Source organism: Aspergillus aculeatus (genome assembly GCF_001890905.1).
Source record: "Aspergillus aculeatus ATCC 16872 unplaced genomic scaffold ASPACscaffold_1, whole genome shotgun sequence".
NCBI lineage: Eukaryota > Fungi > Ascomycota > Eurotiomycetes > Eurotiales > Aspergillaceae > Aspergillus > Aspergillus aculeatus.
This window is the reverse complement of record NW_017962976.1, coordinates 387,365-405,624: the sequence shown is the minus strand read 5'-3', so window position 1 is coordinate 405,624 and position 18,260 is coordinate 387,365. Positions and strand designations below refer to the sequence as shown.

The window sequence follows — 18,260 nt, the reverse complement described above, 5'->3', positions numbered from 1 at the left end:
TTCCAGATTCAATTAATTGCTTCCCTCTGGCACTGCAGACTGCAGCCTGTCCATCCATCCATCCATCCATCCTTCCACCTCAATCTCAACGACAGGAGTTTATTTCTGGCGGGCCGTTGATCGATCGCGGAATGATAATGTTTAAGATTGTTCATTGATTGCCGCTTGCTTCACTCTTTCCTCATCGCTCTCTTACCCGTCGCACTTAGCTCAACCTCCTCAGACACCCACCGCAAGGCGGTAGGCGACACTTCCGCACGCTCCTCTCCTACGTACAGTACTCCGTACAACAGCGCGCCTTCAGAGCAGCAAAGCACTCCGCACGACTTCAGTGCAATTCCCCCATTCCATCTTCTCCCTCAGACATGGCCTCACCCTCGCACCCTTCCAATCCCGGCGCACCCACAACCAACCACCCAATCACCCCTCCAGCCGACCACCACCAATCGACCCCCAACGCGGCCTCCAACATGAACACCATGAACAACACGACGACGACGTCGACGTCGACAAATAACCCCGCCACCACCACCGCCAATCCCAACACAACAGCAACCACAGCACCCGCCCCCTCGACGACCCCAGCACCCCCCAACCAACCGACCCAAATCCCCTCCACCTCCCTCAAAGACAGCGGCAAGTCGCGCCGCCCGCGCGATGTCCGCCTCATCCACATGCTCCTGGCCAGCCTCGGCGTGACGGCCTACCAGGAGCGCGTGCCGCTCCAACTCCTCGACTTCGCCTACCGCTACACCTCGAGCGTGCTGCAGGACGCGGTCCACCTGGCGACGGAGGGTTACGCGGGCGCGACGACGGACACGGGGGCGGCGGCGCGCGGCCCGCCCGAGGTCAACAGCGTCAGCCTGCCGGCGCTGCGGCTGAGCATCGCCTCCCGGCTGCACTACCAGTTCCAGTCCGGCCTGCCCAAGGAATTCCTCATGGATGTGGCGGCGGAGCGCAACCGCGTGGCGCTGCCGGGCGCGAGCCGCGGGTTCGATCAGCAGGGCAACTCGAAGGTGGTGGCGGGCAGCCAGGGCAGTGTGCTGATGGGTGGGCTGCGGTTGCCGCCGGAGCGGTTCTGCTTGACGGGTAACGGGTGGAATCTGCGGGAGGAGTGGGAGAGTGAAGGGGAGGAGGAGGTGGAGATGGAGCAACCGGGGGATTTCGGGGGCGATGGGACGTCGGGCGGTGCGAGGGAGAATGGGGTTACTGGGGTGAAGAAAGAGGAGGATGGTGAGGATGAGGATGAGGATGGCAAGATGGAGGATGTGTTTGGGGAGGATACGGCCATGGGGGAGGATGATGATGGGGATAAGGATATGACGGATGTTTAGTTTGGGGGTTGGGTGGATATGGATGGTGTTTTGGCGCTCGGCGTGAGACTAGGTTTATCGAATTTCGAGGAGGAGAGAGGTCAGGTTCTATACCATATCTATAATCATCACGACTTCAGCTTCTGCTCCCCGGCCACTTTTGAATCCTCGAACCCTCAGCCACTCTCTGGTCCATACTATACATGTACAAATATGCTTTCTAAAAGGTAACCTGCATAGAACGACCAGACAAACAAAAAAAAAAAAAAAAAAAAAAAAAGAAAAGATAAACGCCATATCATACAGCATAAACAAATAAAAAAACATAACGCCCATGAAGAGAGCCCGAGACTTCGCATATCTCATGCATCCCCTTGCCCACCCCTGCCCCCGTCCAGCTCCAATGGTGTGAACTGACCTCCAGCAGCTCCAAAATTCAATCCACTGCTCATCCTAAACCCCACCAACTAACACAAATCAAGAAAGAACATACACCCCCGGGCGCATCCTACTTCTGCTGCTGCCGCAGCTTCTCCTCCTCCTGGCGCCGCCTCCGCTCATCATCCGCCCGCATCATCGAGATGACCTGCGCGCGCCGCTCCTCGACGGCATCCAGCTTGGCCTGCTCGGCGCGCCGCCGCTCCTCGTGCGTCGCGAACCACTCCTCCCGCGCCCGGTCCTCCTCCTCCGGTTTGGCGTGCGCCACCATGCACGAGTTCATCGCCAGCCGCTGCTCCCGGCACACCCAGGTGGCTGTTACCGTGCGGTTGACGGCGCATTCGGCGAAGGCTGTACACATATCAAATCATTAGCGCTGTAGATTTTGTTTGGGGGGAGGGGGGGGGGGGTGGAATTAGGGGAGAGGATTGCTTTGCTGGGATTCGGATTCTTGATAAAGGGGACGGGGGAGGGAGTGGTTCAATTGGGGATTCGGAAGGTGGTAGGAGCAGGCTCGTACCCTTGATCTCGGGGGCGCAGTGGCCTCGTACGCGCTTGTAGTATATTTGTTTGACTTCGGCTTCTTGGGTGGCGGAGAGGGGGAGGGGATTGCGGAGGTTGTATTTTGGGGTGGTCATTTTGGTGGAGGTCTTTGAGCTTTGCAATTGAGGGCGTAAGTGAGGCGAGTGAGCAGGAGGAAGAAAGGATAGGTGTGGGATCGGATTGAGTGGTTGGAGTTCAATGGGTTGCACGATGTAGTAGTAGCGTTGGTCGATCAATGCGTTGATTGTCCGTGTCTGTCTGTCTGTGTGTCTGTCGGGGGTGATGGGGGGGAGGGTGGTGAGGTAGTCAAGTAGTTGAGATTCAACTCATGTAGGTACACCAACGGCCGTGTATTGAATCCGAGCAACCAGAACAGAATCCAAGAGTCAATTAGCCACGCGACCAGATCAATATCCCAAGTTCTCACAGTCAATGACAACCGCAGCTTGGAGCTTGGATTGCGGACAAAGTTCAAACCGGGTGGACTGATCCCAAAACAGTTTAGTCTCTCCGCCCTCCGCCTGCCCGCCGACTTTTTTTGAATAGTCTGGTCTATCAATCCATCACAACCTCCGTATCAGATCCAGACCCTCCGTCTCGTCTGCTTGTTCCTTCCCAATCCATTCTCTTTTCTCCTCGAGGACTTTGAGCAAGAAAGCCGGTCCACCGGTTCACCCACCTCAGATCAAAATGTCCACCATGCGCAACGCCGTCCAACGGCGCAACCACAAGGAGCGAGGCCAACTCCAAGGCCGCGAAAAATGGGGTATCCTTGAGAAGCACAAGGTAAACCAGCCTTCCCTTCAGGCTTACTCCCCACAATACTAATTCTTTTCCAACAAAATAGGACTACTCCCTCCGCGCCAAAGACTACAACGCCAAAAAGGCCAAGCTCAAGCGCCTCCAGGAGAAAGTCCGCGACCGCAACCCCGATGAATTTAACTTCGGCATGCTCTCCAGCCACACGGCGCGGCAGGGTCGTCACGGCACGGGCGTGCGGGACTCGGCCGCGGCGCGCGGCTTGAGCCACGATGCTATCAAATTGCTCAAGACGCAGGACGCGGGGTACCTCCGGACGCAGGGGGAGAGGATCCGTCGGCAATTGGGGCGGCTGGAGGAGGAGGTGCAGGTGCAAGACGGGGTTAAGGCGGCGCTTGGGGAGAAGGAGGAGAAGAAAGAGAGGAAGACGAAGGAGAAGAAGGGAGGTGATGATGAGTTTAATGGGTTCGATGATGATATGGATTTCGATTTCGATTTTGGGGATGAGGATGAAGAAGAAGATGATATGATCTCCGGGGGGAAGTCGAGGAAGGTGGTCTTTGCGGAAGATCGGGATGAACAGAAGGACTTGAAGCGGGAGAGGCTGTTACGGTTGGAAGAGGAGGAGGATGACTCCGAAAGTGACGAAGATGATGACTCGTTCGGTCAGCGCAAGAAGCAACAGCAGAAGAAGTCGCAGAAGCAAATCGAGGCCGAGCGTCAGGCGCTGGTCGAGGCCAGGCGCGCCCGCAAGATGAAGAAGCGCGCCACGGAGGCCAGAGACAACAAGATCAAGGCCCTGCAGAAGCAGTACAAGGAGATTACGGCCGCAGCCCGCGAGCTGGACTGGCAGCGGGGCCGCATGGACAATGTTGTCGGAGGCACGAACAAGAATGGTGTCAAGTGGAAGATCCGCGAGCGCAAGCGGTGATTTGCCCTGCGTCTGTTGTCTGTCTCTTCAATCGCTGCTACATGATTGATGATTTCATATCGCTTGCTTGTCACTGCATGGGTTGGGACGGAAAAGTTGCCCCGTTTTTGTTCTCTTATTCAAGTGGGTTTATAGATCGCCAGGCGTCCGAGATACCAAATGTTCTTCATATTGTACATTGATCGTCACAAGGGAATCATACTTTTCTGATTGGCTATGCTTGCAATATTACACGCGTCAGATCGTAACCAGCTGCTAAAGAAAACGAAACATTACGCATCATCATCAAACTACTGCTGCTGCTGCTTCTTCATGTGCGCCACACGGATGCTCACAGCCCGCTTGTGCGCATCGAGACCCTCAACCGCAGCCAGCTGCTCCACCGTACGAGACAGACCCAGAAGACCCTCAGCGGTCAGGTTAGAGCTGGTGATGTGCTTGAGGAAAGATCCGAGGTTCACCCCAGAGTACTGCTTGGCATATCCATAGGTAGCTGCGAATCATTAGCCATTGCTTCCAGGAGAAAGAAGGATAAACTTACGAAGAGAGTGGTTTGTGCCAGCAGAGTAGTCGCCCACGCTCTCGGGAGTCCACTGTCCGACAAACACACTTCCGGCGTTCTTCACACTCGCCACAGCGGCCTCAGCGTTCTGAATCTGCAGGATCAGGTGCTCGGGAGCGTATTCGTTGCTCAAAGCCATGGCTTCGGCGAGGTCACGCACAACGAAAGTGACCGAGTGGGCCAAGGAGCCCTTCACAATGTCGACACGAGGAAGAGCCTTGGCCTGGATGTCAACCTCCTTCTCAATAGCCTGGAGCTGCTCCTCATTCAGATCGATGGCAATGAGGATAACCTGAGAGTCCACTCCGTGCTCGGCCTGGCTGAGAAGATCAGAAGCCACGAAAGCCGGGTTGGCATCCTTGTCCGCAATCACCAACACCTCACTAGGACCGGCGGGCATGTCAATGCTGACACCAGCGGAGGTGTCGTTGGAGACCAACATCTTGGCCGCGGTGACGAACTGGTTCCCTGGTCCCAGGATCTTGTCCACCTTACTGACGCTCTCAGTGCCGTACGCCATGGCCGCAACCGCCTGGGCACCACCAGCGAGTACGATACTCTCGGCACCCACCTTGTGAGCAACATAGACAATCTCGGGAGAGATGCTGCCATCGGCACGAGGAGGAGACGCGAGAACAATCTTCTCACAGCCAGCCACCATGGCAGGAACTCCCAGCATCATGGCCGTGGACGGCAGAACCGCCGTTCCACCAGGAATGTAGAGACCAACCCGCTCAATGGGGCGCGAGAAACGAGAGCACACGACACCGGGCATGGTCTCAACCTTGAGGCCCTCAGGGCTGCCCTTCTGAGCGCTGTGGAACTTCTTGATGTTGGAAATACTGATGTCAAGGGCTTCCTGGGTCTCAGGGGACAGCTTCATCAGCTCAGGTGCGAATGGGGCACGGATGACAGGAGAGGTCAGGGAAGTAGCCTTCTCAAACTTGTGGGTGTACTTGAGCACGCCGGCATCGCCATTTTCGCGGACATCCTGGATAATGGGGCGAACGAGAGCAACAATCGCATCGTTGGACTTCTGGGAGGGACGCTTGAGATACTCCTTCACCTGGTCAACCGGAGTCGAGGCGGTAATCACACGAGTCATCTGAAGAGGCTCATCATCAACCTTCTTGGGAGCCGGCTCAGGGGCAGCAGGGGCAGCAGGGGCAGCAGGCTTCGACTCGGTGGTGGCGGCGGTCAAGCCAGCCTTCTCCGCCCAGGGGCCCTTGGCATCACCCTTTCTGCGCTTGACCTTCAAGCTCTTGAGATCAAGGTTGCGCTCCACGTCCTCAAGGCTGACACCAGCAGCGACACAGCGAGTCAGGGCAAAGTAAAGCAGATCGGCGGCTTCGAAAGCAATCTCCTCCTTGGTGTTGGCACGGCACAACTCATCAGCCTCCTCCATGATCTTTGCCTGAGTGAGCTTGGGCTCGTTGAAGAGGCGTGCAGTGTAGGAGCCAGCGGGAGCATCGGCCTTGCGAGCCTGCAGCGTCTTTTGCAGACGAGCGAGGCCGTTGTAAGGTCCGAAGCAGCTCGGGGCACCCAAGTGGCAGAAACCTATTTATGGTTAGGCGAGAACGACATATGCGGTGTGGATAGACTTACCTCTACCAATCTGGTTGACAACAAAGACCAAGCAGTCGCTGTCGCAATCGAAACCAATGCGGATCAGTTCTTGCACATCTCCACTGGACTGACCCTTGTACCACAAGCCACGCTTACGGCTTTGGTAGACGCCCGTACCGGTGCGAAGAGCCTCTGCAATGCTTTCATTGCTACTCCAAACCAGTCCCAAACAAATTCCTCTTTCATCGGTGACGGTGGTTGCATAAAGACCGTTGCTTTGGTCGGTCACAGCGCGAGCGGCGACCAAAGAGGCGGCGACAATCTTGCCGTTGGGTTGTTGGTGGTCGAAGGTCAGAGCGTCGGCGGGAACAATACAGACACCTCCTTGACCGATAGTGTCCTTCAGGGCCTCCTCAGTGACAGCGCCAGAGTATGTGCGATAAAGGTTCTGAGCCTCGAGGTTGACGTTCAATTGCTCAGCCAGAGTTTTGATGGCAGAGGCATCGGTAGATAGACCAGCCTCTTGGCGCTCGGCGGACCCGCCAATCCACGACTGGAAGGCATTGATTTGGCTCTCGGAGGCAATGGCGACGACCCGAGATGAGGGTCCGGACTGTTCTTCGGACAGGGTGGTCAACTGGTTGAGTGTGACAAAGATCTTGGCGGCACCGGCGTTGAGGATGTCGACCAAGTCACCGGAGGAGGCAATGGCAGTGGCATCGACGTAGACATCAAGGAGACGGAAGTTGCGCTTGAGGAACTCTTCTGCCTGAGCGAGGCTGGAAACCTTGATAAGAACGCGACCGAAGTAGGCGATCTGCTTCAGCGACAAACCGCCGGTGGAGGCGGCGGCGGGGTCGTACGAGACGAGGAGGGGAGTCGACATGGTGAGGCAATCGAATTCAAGTCAATGATTGAAGGTGGAGGTGATAGAGACAGATAGATGAGGCCCCAGAGCGGGGGGGGAGAGAGAAAAACAGGACAGGGGGAAAATTGATGGGAAAGAAGAAGGTGGGGGGAGAGGGAAGAAGATTCAAGAGGGTGGATGGATGGATGGTGAGTATGAATCATATTCCGCCCGCCGCCGTCTTCTGGAAGAATACTGAGTAATTCCTATCGGTTCCGCCTGCAATTTTCTCGCCTGCCCCGCAATCGGAGTTATTGACCGCCTGCCTAGTTGAGACAAACCGGGGGAAGGGTTTGTTTGGCTGACCGCCTTATGCACGGGTCAGGCACATTCACTGCCCACTGCAGTGTGAACCAAGGCTTACGTCAGGGATGGGATCATCCATTTCCATTTGTCCTACTGAAATCATGGATCTTACATTAACTTACCAAACCTGCCACAGCCTAATTGCAAACGCGGGCAGCCACTGGCACTGCATACTTAGCCATGGCCCTGTCCCCCAGAAATGTGCCTGACCGGACAACTTATTTTTGAGGATCAATAACCTTGTTGGTTCCAGTTCCTCTCTTTCACTCCATGGGGGGCGGTTTCGGACGCAACCCCCTGACTATAGTGACATTCTGGCTTAAGATAGTCTAGTCAGCTTAAGGGTCTTTCACCTCTTTTGCCGAGTGCTCCTGCCGATCATTTCCATCAATGAGGGGAAATGCGATCATCTGCTTTCTCTCCGCATCATCTGCTCTGACCCTTGACAGGCGAGCTGACCTGCCCCAGTGATGTCTCCAGAAGTCTAACCGAATCAATTTGAGGCAACGGGGTCCGAGTCGACCTTCGACTTGTCACACTCTCGGGAGTCTGGTCTGGTGCCTGGACTCTGGGATGAACAAAAGGAAGAAGGTACTCATATCCAGACTGCTCCGGTCCAAACCGGAATCCACCCTTGCAGCTCAATGCATAGCATGGACGGTGGAGGCCCCTGCAGTCACCAATCGCGGTCCCCAGATCGGCGAGGAATGGACCAACTGCTGGCCATGATGTAGCCTTTCTCTCCCTATGCATGCCTCCTGCTCCTTCAGGTCCAGGCTCCTTCTTCTTGAAATCCTAAATTATTCTCCACCCTCTCCCCCTCTCTCCTCTTTTCCCCATCCTCATTGTCGAAAACTAGCACCGAATTGCGGGATCTAGTGCGTGCGATCGTTATTTATACTGGTTGTCCCTCCCCTCCGCCTGTTTTCCTCAGGCTGTCACTCTTTGGGTTTGTTTCTGCTCTCGAGTGCAGTACCCATTCGTTGTCCATAATTTCCCGTGTTGCCCTTGTGTCACTCTCTCACCGGGGTCATGCATTTGTCCTCACTCTCTTTGTCGCTGACGGCGTTGGCTCTCGTCAGCCCTAGTGCCGCCTTTCCGCAAGCCCGATTTGTCCAGCCCGTTCTGCGCACCGAAGACAAAGCTCAATCGCGCGCTGATGCCGTCAAAGAGGCCTTTTCTCACGCTTGGGATGGCTACTATCAATATGCGTTCCCCCATGACGAGCTGCACCCCGTTTCCAATGGCTATGGGGATTCTCGGAACGGATGGGGAGCGTCCGCGGTGGATGCTCTCTCTACCGCCGTGATCATGCGCAATGCGACCATTGTTAATCAGATTCTCGACCATGTAGCCAAGATTGACTACTCGAGCACCAGTAGCACGGTCAGCCTGTTCGAGACCACCATTCGCTACCTTGGCGGCATGTTATCCGGCTATGACCTGCTGAAAGGCCCTGCCGCCGACCTGGTGGACGATTCATCGAAGGTCGACACCTTGCTCACTCAGTCCAAGAACCTGGGTGACGTTCTAAAATTTGCCTTTGACACCCCGTCGGGCGTTCCGTACAACAATCTCAACATCACCTCTAAAGGTAACGATGGAGCCACGACCAATGGCCTTGCAGTCACCGGCACCCTTGTCCTGGAATGGACACGTTTGTCCGACTTGATTGGAGATTCTACCTACGCGAACCTGAGCCAAAAGGCCGAGTCTTACCTGCTCAACCCCCAACCCCAATCTGCGGAGCCTTTCCCCGGATTGGTAGGGAGTAACATCAACATTGCGACTGGCCAATTTGCCGACGGAGCGGTGAGCTGGAACGGTGGTGCTGATTCGTACTACGAGTATCTGATCAAGATGTACGTGTACGATCCGAATCGATTCGAAACCTACAAAGACCGCTGGGTGGCGGCGGCCGAGTCATCCATGAAGCACTTGGCGTCGCACCCGTCCACGCGCCCGGACCTGACATTTTTGGCCTCGTACAACAATGGCAAGTTGGGCCTGAGCTCTCAGCACCTGACTTGCTTTGATGGCGGTAGTTTCCTGCTCGGTGGCACGGTCCTGGACCGCTCCGACTTGATCGACTTTGGTCTGGAACTAGTCAACGGCTGCCACGACACCTACAATTCGACTCTTACCGGCATCGGCCCGGAGGCATTCAGCTGGGACCCGAACTCTGTCCCCAGCAGCCAACAGTCTTTGTTCGAGAGCGCTGGCTTCTACATCACCAGTGGCGCGTATATCCTCCGACCGGAAGTCATCGAGAGCTTCTATTACGCGTGGCGCGTGACTGGCCAAGAGATTGTAAGCAAAGAGGCCCTTTGGATGAAGTATTCATGGCTGACAAACAAACCTTTAGTATCGCGAGTGGATCTGGAGCGCCTTCCAGTCAATCAACAAGTACTGCCGCACCGACTCGGGATTCGCGGGCCTGACCAACGTCAACGCCGCCAACGGAGGCAACCGCTACGATAACCAGGAGAGTTTCATGTTCGCTGAGGTGCTGAAGTACTCGTACCTGGCGTTCGCACCGGAGGATGAATGGCAGGTGCAGAAGGGGAGTGGGAATCAGTTCGTGCTGAACACGGAGGCCCACCCAGTGAAGGTGTACAGTTCATAGGCTTCGAGCCTTGCAGTAAGAGCCTGGCAGATGGTGCTCTTGTCCGTGTAGAAGTCTAGAGTATAGAGTTCGACACGGAAGTACATACGTACATATTGTTCGAGTAAATGGGAATATTCTTTGAGGGCCATAACTTCGTAGATACTGAGTAATTAGTTAGCCACCGCAAGGGTGACTAAGACCTTATGTAAATACAGAGTAGCACAGCCTTTACTCAGGCCTTCAACAAGACCTTCTCCTTTAAATGGGAATCCTTCTCAAACATTCTCAAGATAGGCATCCATTGTCAAAGGAATGAAGGTCAAATCAGAATGCAGTCCCTCAATTCGACAACAAAGAAATCAACTCAATAGAGATAGACTTCGCCCCACCGTGGCCCCACCTTCGCCCCCCCCCACTCCCCGCGTTGATTTGCGCAGATTTGAGCATCTTCGAGTATAGACCCCTACCTCCAGTGCTGGGTATCTACCGTTGTATCTACCTTGGTAGCCAGACCACTTTCACCTTGGAGACTGTCTCCCCATAAGTTCCTATGCTTTTCTCCCTCCATCATGAAAGAGCCATCTCAATCAACCTTCATACTCAATTCTCACCTCAACCATCCTCCATAAACCGACCATCCAAACCAACCAACTCTTAAACACAAATAGCCACAAACCTCCACCACCTCCTAGATATCACTAGAAGATGTGCGGCCCCACCCGCCCCAGCACCGGCAACCTCATCGCCATCATCTTCCCCTCCCCCGAAAAGTCCTCCTCGTCCTCCTCCTACTCCCTGACCTTCAGCCACGACACTCGCACTCCCGATGGCCCGACGAGGGCGATCTTCCGATTCCGCGATCCCAGGGTCCGGGATATCTTTGCCGCTGCCCGGGGGGTGGACTTGCGGATCGAGTGAGTTGCTTCCATTCCCCTTTCATGCTGTGGTGGGTTCTTCTCGTCTTTTGCACAGGGCTAATACTTTCGATGGTTGGGGGATAGGAAATATGGGGATTTGACTGCCTCTACGGGTGGGAATTGTGAGCCGCCGTTGCATTGGTTTCGGGTTGGGCTTGGTGGAATTCAGTCATCGCAGGAGCAGCAGCAGCAGCAGCAGCAGCAGCAGCAGGTGATTGAGGTGGTGTTGCCGGAGAGGTTGGAACTCGGGGTCTCGGGGACGGGGATCGTTGGGCGCGAGGTGAGGGTGGCGGTGGATGGGGTGGATGCCATGGTTGAGATGGGAAGGGGGGTCGTTGGGTTTGATTAAGCTGTATAGAGTATTTCAATGTTTATGTTTAGATGCCTGGGAGTCTGGAGTACTATGGAGTTACGGGTGGGGGTTTCGGTTCGTTAAGTTACCATACCGCTGGCTGGAAAGTTACTATATTAGATGATAACCTGGATTGACGTCAATCACTTGCTTGTCGTAAGACCTCAACAACTATATGTAATATTACAACTTCAACAAAGCAGCTCCATCCACCCCCTTGGTGTACCTCTCCTCCGCCTCCACCCAATTAATCACCTTCCAAATCTGCTCCACATACCCCGCCTTGTTGTTCAGATACTACACCATGCGTAAGCCTTCAATCCATCCACAAGACGAAAAACATACCTGAAGATAATAAGCATGCTCCCACATATCCACACCCAGAATCGGCACCTTCCCTCCAACCACCGGATCCTGGTCCTTGGTGCTCACGATCTCCAGCTTCCCACCGGGCCCACCCACGCTCACCAACCACCCCCATCCGCTCCCCTGCAGCCCCAGCAGGACCGCCCCGAAGGCGGCGGTGAACCGCTCCACCGACCCCCACTGCTGCTCGAGAGCCCGCTGGAGGGTCGGGGCTGAGCGGGCGATGTCCGTGGCCGGGGAGTTGTAGGGGGCCAGGTTGCGCCAGAAGAGCGAGTGGTTGATGTGGCCGCCACCGTTGAAGGTGAGTTTCTGCTGGATGCTGAGCAGGGCGGGGATGTCGTTGGTGGCGAGAGCGGTGGTTTGGGCGTCGAGAGCGGCGTTCAGGTTGGTGATGTAGGTTTGGTGGTGTTTTTGGTGGTGGAGCTGCATGATTTGTTGGGAGATGACGGGCTCGAGGGCCTGGTTGGGGGTTAGTTAGAACTTTCTGAAGCATGTCGGAATTTGTTGACGAAGTTAGCAGAGTGGTTTAGCTTACATCGTAGGCGTAGGGGAGAGGTGGGAGGGTGTATTTGGGGGACATCGTGAGGTTCTCGTTGCTATGGTAGTAGCTGTTGTGATAATTGTTAGTCGACGGTGCGCAGAGATTCTTTGGGAATGGAAATCAGTAGGCAATGACGAAGAGTTGTGAGAGGAAGAAATAGAAGAGAAGGAGAGGGATGGAGGGGAAGGTAAAGGCAGGACCTCCAAGGTCCTCCCTCTCTCCTCTTCCTCTCTCTCTCTCTCCCCCTCATGTTAGTCGATGCGCACGTTTGAGCACATTCTTACCTCTTCCAGGGCCTGCCAGCTGTTGAATTACGTCTCCGCCAATCTCCCTTCTTGAAAAAACTGGTTGGAGAAAGATACCATCTCATACGCTAAAGCTCTGCCACCCAATGCAAGCAAGTCAATGGCTGGTCTCGTCATCTCTTTCCCCGGGCCGCCATCTTACCCTTCCCAAGCCATCGACGCAATCAAGATACTAAAGGTCCTGAACGTGATCGTTAATCTTACAAAAACATGACACAAAGGCCAGAGACATAGAAGTGGGCTAATACGACATTCATGAATGTCTGAGTATCCTGCTGCATCAGAGAAAGAACAGTCTGTATGTCTAATATGATCTCTCCATCTGTCTCTATCTGTTACCAAGAACTAGCAAGCCAGGATTTCAATTCGAGTTAACAAAGAACAAGAATCATCTTCAAGTCAAATTGAAAACAAGTTTCCTCTCAAGAATGCATGAATACCCTCTGCCTCGCATGTCTCAAGCCTCAACATGGCTGAGACTGCTCGCCTCGCGAGCAACAAATGTTGAATGAGACAGGGCCCAGCTTTAGCAATTTCTCAGACTACATTCTCAACCACCAGAGGTTGAGTATGAAATTGAGCGCACATGAGCAAATAAAATAATTTGACAGCTGCAGATCTCACCTCAGATATGGTCCTCGGTGGACTCTTACATTACACTCAGACGACTGGTTGGTTTCTTGAAAGCTCAGGGTTGTTTATCCGGGGGCTAAGCGACCTAGCTGGGTATATCAGGCGGAGCCCTGTTTTACTGAGTCGCCGCCACGAGAATCCAAATTGTAGCGTACTTTGTATCCACGTCCACTTGACATAGGATCTCTTTTTAAGTTGACTGGAGAAACTGACAGAATAGCAACTAGAAATGTCGGCAGCGAATCAAGTTATCCATGGCGTCAAACCACAAGCACCAAGCCTATGCGGTCATCATGAGCGGCAGAAGAAATCAACATTGAAGAATCTAGCATACTGTCAAATCTCAAATCGACAGACACATGTCTCAAATCTCTCTTACCTAAAGAAAGACAACCCCAAGCAGCAGCGGAATAGCGCAGCGATGGGCGTCAAACACTAAGCAAACGGCCCATGCAGCCATCATGACCAGCGGTGACCGTCAAACATAAAAGCGAGAAGAATGGCCAACATGTCGACTATTCTTCATACGGATTTTCCTCGTCAACTCACTACAAAAGGCTTTCCACGAACAATTCCTACAAACAAATCTCTACGAAAGAACTCTCCACGAAAGAGTTTCCAGAACGACTCGCCACGAATCCAGGACCAGCAACCACGATGTCAAGCTCAAGTGACGACGATGTCCGTGGAGTGGAATCCGCCATTATCGAAATGTTACGAGCCAGCATGCCTGACATGAGATTCCTGATTGTCACGGAACCCATCTACCACGAGTACCTTGATCTGCAAGACCTACCCATTCCGTCCAGTGTATGTTGTCGCCCAGTCCCCAGACCAAAACTATGGAGTGCTCTATGCTAAGGAGAATTTGAGATTAGAGATGGGATCTCATGTTTGTACTGGACTGGAACGGATGGCCCTGGACACTGGATGACGTCATTGATCAGATTCTGGGCGAGTCGGCTAGCGCATTAAAGCTCTGGGAATATGCAATTGATCTTTGGGGGTCTGTGATCAGGTTTGTCTCGGCGAAATCCGTAAGCAGGCTTTTCTTTTTGATCTCCTTTCTCTTCTTTCCGTTCTGCTCTCCCTTTCATGATTTTCATAGGGGTGACTGTACTCATGGAGTTTATAGCTTATGTATCAAGGGTATCGAGCTCCATTGCTGAGCTCCATTGATGGCGATTTCGATGTGTACCCGTATGCGGACCCGGATGATCTTGCGGCGTTGGATAACTTTTGGCCTGATGGAGACGAGGAGGACGAGGGCTCGCCTAGTAATGAGGCCGAGGGAAAGCAATCTAGTCATGATAGTGATGAGCCTGATTATACTGATGATAAGCTTTGCTTCGATGTTGCTAGGCTTTGCGTGACCGATGACGACGACTATTGATGGGAGGAAAACCAGAGACTTATTGGTTCTGTTTCGAATCAGCGAATCTCAACCTTTGAGTCCTTGTCAGTTACTGCCACAGCATGGTCCACTGGACTGATTGTTTGTGAGGCCAGAGTGGGTGTGGTAGTCGAAAATTGGAATATTTCACTCAATGCGTCGTGAGATGGCGAGAAAATTTACACAGCGTGTAGGCCGAATATCTTATCTACTTCACCATCCTCCACACTACGAACACCATCACCTCCAACCTCATCCTTCCCTCCTTGATCTCCCTCCCTCCGTCTCTCCAATTCCCGCTGAAAAGCCACACTGAAAGTATACTCATCCGCATCCCAAACAAGAGGCCTACTCCCCTTGCCGCCCATATTCCTCGTCCCAAGCAATTCCATCTCCTCTTTCTCCTCCTCACTCAACAACCCAACCCGCTCCTCCCACGCCCTCTCTAACCCTCGTCCACTAAGCCCCAAAACCTCTCATCAATCTTCAACCAATAAACCAGATCAAACGCAAAGCTATTCCGCAGCGCATACAGTACCCAGAAGTCCCCACCCTCCCAGCTCCGCCGCATCGCACCGGACAACCTCTGCCCCTCGTGCAACCGACCCCGCTGGATCTTTTGACCCTCGCCCTCCTGCATAACTTGTAGGAACGTGCGCGGCCGGGCCTCAAACACCCGAGTCCACTCCTCAACCCCCCCGGCCCATTCCTCGGGCCGCTCGATCAGAAGCCACCACGGCGGAGCGTGGGAGAATTGCACGGGGGCAGCGTAGGTGAGCTCCCAAGTCGACCACCCCGGCTATGTGCAGGTCTTGGGATAGAAGTACATTCGCGGGACGGAGGTCGTCGCACCAGAGATGGAAGGGGCCGTTCTCCAGTGCTGGAGTGGTGAGGCGCTGTTCGCGGGAGGGCAGGAAGGGAGAGTTGTAGTAGGACGTCGGCCATCTGGGCGTACAGTCTCCTCAGCTTATCCTCTGCGATGTCGGGGTCGAGCACCCCGCGTTGCTCTCTGGGAAGACCGGGGGTGTTGAGCGGATCGTTCATTTTTGTCTCGTGCTCGATGTACTCCATGGGGATGAATGGGCTCAATGCGAGAGGGCTCTCTTGCTTGGTTCCTGAGTGCAGGATGAATGGGACGGGGATGGTGGTCTGGTCGGTGAGGAAGCGCATGACGGATACTTCGTTCACGATTTTTTCTATATTATCAAGTGAATTAGAATAAAGGAAATTCGAGGTCAATAGTATCACATCCATCATGCCTGCATGCATGAGACCACATGCTCATCGAACAGGACAAACACATGTTAGGTAACTATAGTCTAACCCCCTGTCAACTGTACTGTACTGTACTATACTATACTGTACTTCTTGTCTGCATGCTCATCCATGCATCCCATCCATCACCACAAACCCGACGCACAAAAACCTCAACCTCAACCTCAACCTCTAAAACCCATGTGATCCACTTCCAACTCCCTAAATCAACCCAAGTCCCGAACTATACACCAAACTACTGAGTAGTGAGTAACACTACCAAGACCCACCGACCCAAAACCTAATCCACCAACCCGTTCCCGAACGCCCCCGATCTCCGATCCCAACCGAGCTCGGTGAGTCAAAGAACCTCCATCATCCTCACCGGCACGCCTTGGTTCTCTTCATCTCAGCGGAAGCGGAAGAAACAGGGATCTGTTTTCTTCTTTGATCTTGTCTCCGGACTCGGAAGTTTCAAGAGATTGTGGAACCTGAAGGCCCACGGGCTCGGGAAGTTAAGGATCCATGGATGAAAGCTGCCTAGGGAAGGAGAAAGGAAAAGGGGATGATCTCATCATGTGTCAATCCGAGTAGAAGTTTTGGGTCCCGATGCGCACCGACGTACTTTTCTTTATATAAGCTGGGATTTCTGGAACGGGGGGTTGTGTTTTTTGTGGAGTTCTTGGTTCTGGTGAAAGATCGGGTTCAGTTTAGTTGCGCCCAAGTCCTGTACATTTGCTGTGTGCGGACGGTACATACATACATCATGAGACGGATGTTATCATCATCCTTCTGGGGTAGGGCCCCTGCTAGACTGCAGAGTCTGAAATCATCCGCGACCTTGAGCATTGGCAGGGAAAGAGGAAGGTCGATATCGCTGCTCTCTAGCAGACCACGGGTAGACAAGCATGCCCTATCTACTATAACTTCACCTATGCTCACATCAACAAACACGCCCACAGTCACAGCCAGGGCCCTAGCAACACATACCTCGAATTCACCGACCCCAGTCCCCAACCCCGACAAGCCCCGAGTCGTCATCCTCGGCTCCGGCTGGGGAGGATACAACCTCTCGCGCAAGCTCTCCCCCGCCCACTTCACCCCCACCATCATTTCGCCGCGCTCCTACTTTGTCTTCACCCCGCTCCTCACCGACACCGCCGGTGGCTCCCTCGACTTCTCGCACATCGTCGAACCCGTGCGCGACCGCCATGCCAAGGTCGATTTCATCCAGGCCGCCGCCCGCGCCGTCGACTTCGCCTCCAAGACCGTCATCTGCGAGGCCACCGTCGTCAAGAGTGGAGTGACCGAGTCCCCGCGCACCGATGACGGCGAATCACAACCCCTCCAAGCATCCTCCACGCGCACCTGGGAGAAGGGGGAGACTTTCTCGGTCCCCTACGACAAGCTCGTTATCGCCGTCGGCACCGTCAGCAGGACCTTCGGCACGCCCGGCGTGCGCGAGAACGCCTTCTTCTTCAAGGATGTGGGCGATGCGCGGCGCGTGCGGCGCCGCGTGCGCGAATGCTTCGAGCTGGCTGTCTTGCCCACCACCTCGCCTGAGATGCGGCGCTGGCTGCTGCATTTCGCGATCGTCGGCGCGGGGCCCACCGGGACGGAGCTGGCGGCGGCGCTGCGGGATTTCATCTCCGCGGATCTCATGGCGCTGTATCCCTCGTTGAAGGGTATTCCGAGGCTCTCGCTGTACGATGTGGCGCCCACGGTGTTGTCGATGTTCGATGAGTCGCTGTCGAAATATGCGATGGATACGATGCGGAAGGAAGGGGTGGACATTAAGGTTTCGCATCATGTGGAGGGGTTGCGATGGGGCGCTCCGGGGGAGGAGGCGCCCGCGGAGATGGATCCGAAGCGGTGTTTGACTCTGACCACGAAGGAGGAGGGCGAGGTCGGCGTAGGTATGTGCGTCTGGGCGACGGGAAACGCAATGAATCCTTTCGTTAGAGACGCCTTGGCCGATGTCCAAGCATTCCCAAACGAGTCGGCTTTGCTCAAGGATGGGAGCGGCCGACCGAGTGAGGACGTCGTGCAACGGTCCGCGTGGCATGTCAAGAAAGCGCCGAAAGTCGGAGCGCTGTTGGTAGATGAGCAGTTGCGCGTGCAGCTGGAGAACGAGAGTGGGGACACAGTGGTGCTGCAAGACGTTTTTGCCCTGGGGGACAACGCCATGCCAGAGAAAGGCGCACCACCAGCGACGGCACAGGCAACTTTCCAGGAGGCCAAGTGGCTGGCTAATCGTCTCAACCGGGGAGATTCGCAGCCCACAGCCCCATTCTCGTTCCGCAACATGGGCACGTTGGCCTATATTGGAAACGCGAATGCCCTGTTGCAAATTCCGCACGAAAACAGAGAGCACCATAAGTACCTCCCAGAGGGGCTGAAGGGTCGGACCGCTTGGTTGGTGTGGAACTCAGCGTATCTGACCATGAGCATCAGCTGGAGGAATAAGGTCCGAGTTGCGGTTCGCTGGATGTTGAATCACCTCTTTGGCAGAGACGTGTCGAGGTACTAGACTAAAGGCCTTTGATGGACGTATCACAGGCTGAAA

The 18,260-nt window shown here is 54.5% G+C and overlaps 10 protein-coding genes across 10 annotated transcripts; 6 read left to right on the top strand and 4 right to left on the bottom strand.

Annotated features, from left to right (window-relative positions):
• The first annotated feature begins 32 nt into the window (after positions 1 to 32).
• On the top strand, positions 33 to 1,564 carry ASPACDRAFT_108933 (putative transcription initiation factor TFIID, 31kD subunit). The gene has a single exon (XM_020195338.1). The coding sequence runs from the start codon at positions 366 to 368 to the stop codon at positions 1,332 to 1,334; it is 969 nt and encodes a 322-aa protein (XP_020060760.1). The 5' UTR covers positions 33 to 365; the 3' UTR covers positions 1,335 to 1,564.
• A 78-nt stretch (positions 1,565 to 1,642) lies between these two features.
• ASPACDRAFT_108932 (uncharacterized protein) lies at positions 1,643 to 2,825 on the bottom strand. The gene is made up of 2 exons (XM_020195337.1): positions 2,272 to 2,825; positions 1,643 to 2,102 (listed from the first exon to the last, which is right to left on the bottom strand). Exons 1-2 carry the CDS (start codon positions 2,387 to 2,389, stop codon positions 1,822 to 1,824), a joined length of 399 nt encoding a protein of 132 aa, XP_020060759.1. The 5' UTR covers positions 2,390 to 2,825; the 3' UTR covers positions 1,643 to 1,821.
• A 159-nt stretch (positions 2,826 to 2,984) lies between these two features.
• Positions 2,985 to 3,984, top strand: ASPACDRAFT_55901 (rRNA-processing protein UTP11; the record flags this gene model as incomplete). The annotated part of the gene is made up of 2 exons (XM_020203071.1): positions 2,985 to 3,080; positions 3,142 to 3,984. The coding sequence occupies 2 exons, from the start codon at positions 2,985 to 2,987 to the stop codon at positions 3,982 to 3,984; spliced, it is 939 nt and encodes a 312-aa protein (XP_020060758.1).
• A 290-nt stretch (positions 3,985 to 4,274) lies between these two features.
• On the bottom strand, positions 4,275 to 6,998 carry ASPACDRAFT_20119 (histidine biosynthesis protein HIS4; the record flags this gene model as incomplete). Its single annotated transcript, XM_020198923.1, has 3 exons — positions 4,275 to 4,477; positions 4,526 to 6,103; positions 6,152 to 6,998. 3 exons carry the CDS (start codon positions 6,996 to 6,998, stop codon positions 4,275 to 4,277), a joined length of 2,628 nt encoding a protein of 875 aa, XP_020060757.1.
• A 176-nt stretch (positions 6,999 to 7,174) lies between these two features.
• Positions 7,175 to 10,118, top strand: ASPACDRAFT_1851404 (glycoside hydrolase family 47 protein; the record flags this gene model as incomplete). The annotated part of the gene is made up of 3 exons (XM_020197201.1): positions 7,175 to 7,218; positions 8,408 to 9,635; positions 9,691 to 10,118. 3 exons carry the CDS (start codon positions 7,175 to 7,177, stop codon positions 9,949 to 9,951), a joined length of 1,533 nt encoding a protein of 510 aa, XP_020060756.1. The 3' UTR covers positions 9,952 to 10,118.
• A 296-nt stretch (positions 10,119 to 10,414) lies between these two features.
• Positions 10,415 to 11,629, top strand: ASPACDRAFT_108925 (uncharacterized protein; the record flags this gene model as incomplete). The annotated part of the gene is made up of 2 exons (XM_020195336.1): positions 10,415 to 10,847; positions 10,935 to 11,629. Coding segments are annotated over exons 1-2 (470 nt in total), but the record flags the coding sequence as incomplete, so codon positions are not given.
• Positions 11,305 to 12,217, bottom strand: ASPACDRAFT_74038 (superoxide dismutase). The gene is made up of 3 exons (XM_020204107.1): positions 12,104 to 12,217; positions 11,548 to 12,027; positions 11,305 to 11,499 (listed from the first exon to the last, which is right to left on the bottom strand). The coding sequence occupies exons 1-3, from the start codon at positions 12,146 to 12,148 to the stop codon at positions 11,386 to 11,388; spliced, it is 639 nt and encodes a 212-aa protein (XP_020060754.1). The 5' UTR covers positions 12,149 to 12,217; the 3' UTR covers positions 11,305 to 11,385.
• A 1,468-nt stretch (positions 12,218 to 13,685) lies between these two features.
• Positions 13,686 to 14,934, top strand: ASPACDRAFT_74037 (uncharacterized protein). Its single transcript, XM_020204106.1, has 3 exons — positions 13,686 to 13,857; positions 13,926 to 14,084; positions 14,183 to 14,934. Exons 1-3 carry the CDS (start codon positions 13,705 to 13,707, stop codon positions 14,438 to 14,440), a joined length of 570 nt encoding a protein of 189 aa, XP_020060753.1. The 5' UTR covers positions 13,686 to 13,704; the 3' UTR covers positions 14,441 to 14,934.
• On the bottom strand, positions 14,886 to 15,708 carry ASPACDRAFT_1851400 (uncharacterized protein; the record flags this gene model as incomplete). The annotated part of the gene is made up of 2 exons (XM_020197200.1): positions 15,293 to 15,708; positions 14,886 to 15,239 (listed from the first exon to the last, which is right to left on the bottom strand). Exons 1-2 carry the CDS (start codon positions 15,695 to 15,697, stop codon positions 14,886 to 14,888), a joined length of 759 nt encoding a protein of 252 aa, XP_020060752.1. The 5' UTR covers positions 15,698 to 15,708.
• A 920-nt stretch (positions 15,709 to 16,628) lies between these two features.
• Positions 16,629 to 18,224, top strand: ASPACDRAFT_48936 (putative pyridine nucleotide-disulfide oxidoreductase; the record flags this gene model as incomplete). The annotated part of the gene is made up of 1 exon (XM_020202187.1): positions 16,629 to 18,224. One exon carries the CDS (start codon positions 16,629 to 16,631, stop codon positions 18,222 to 18,224), a length of 1,596 nt encoding a protein of 531 aa, XP_020060751.1.
• Between the last annotated feature and the right edge of the window lie 36 nt (positions 18,225 to 18,260).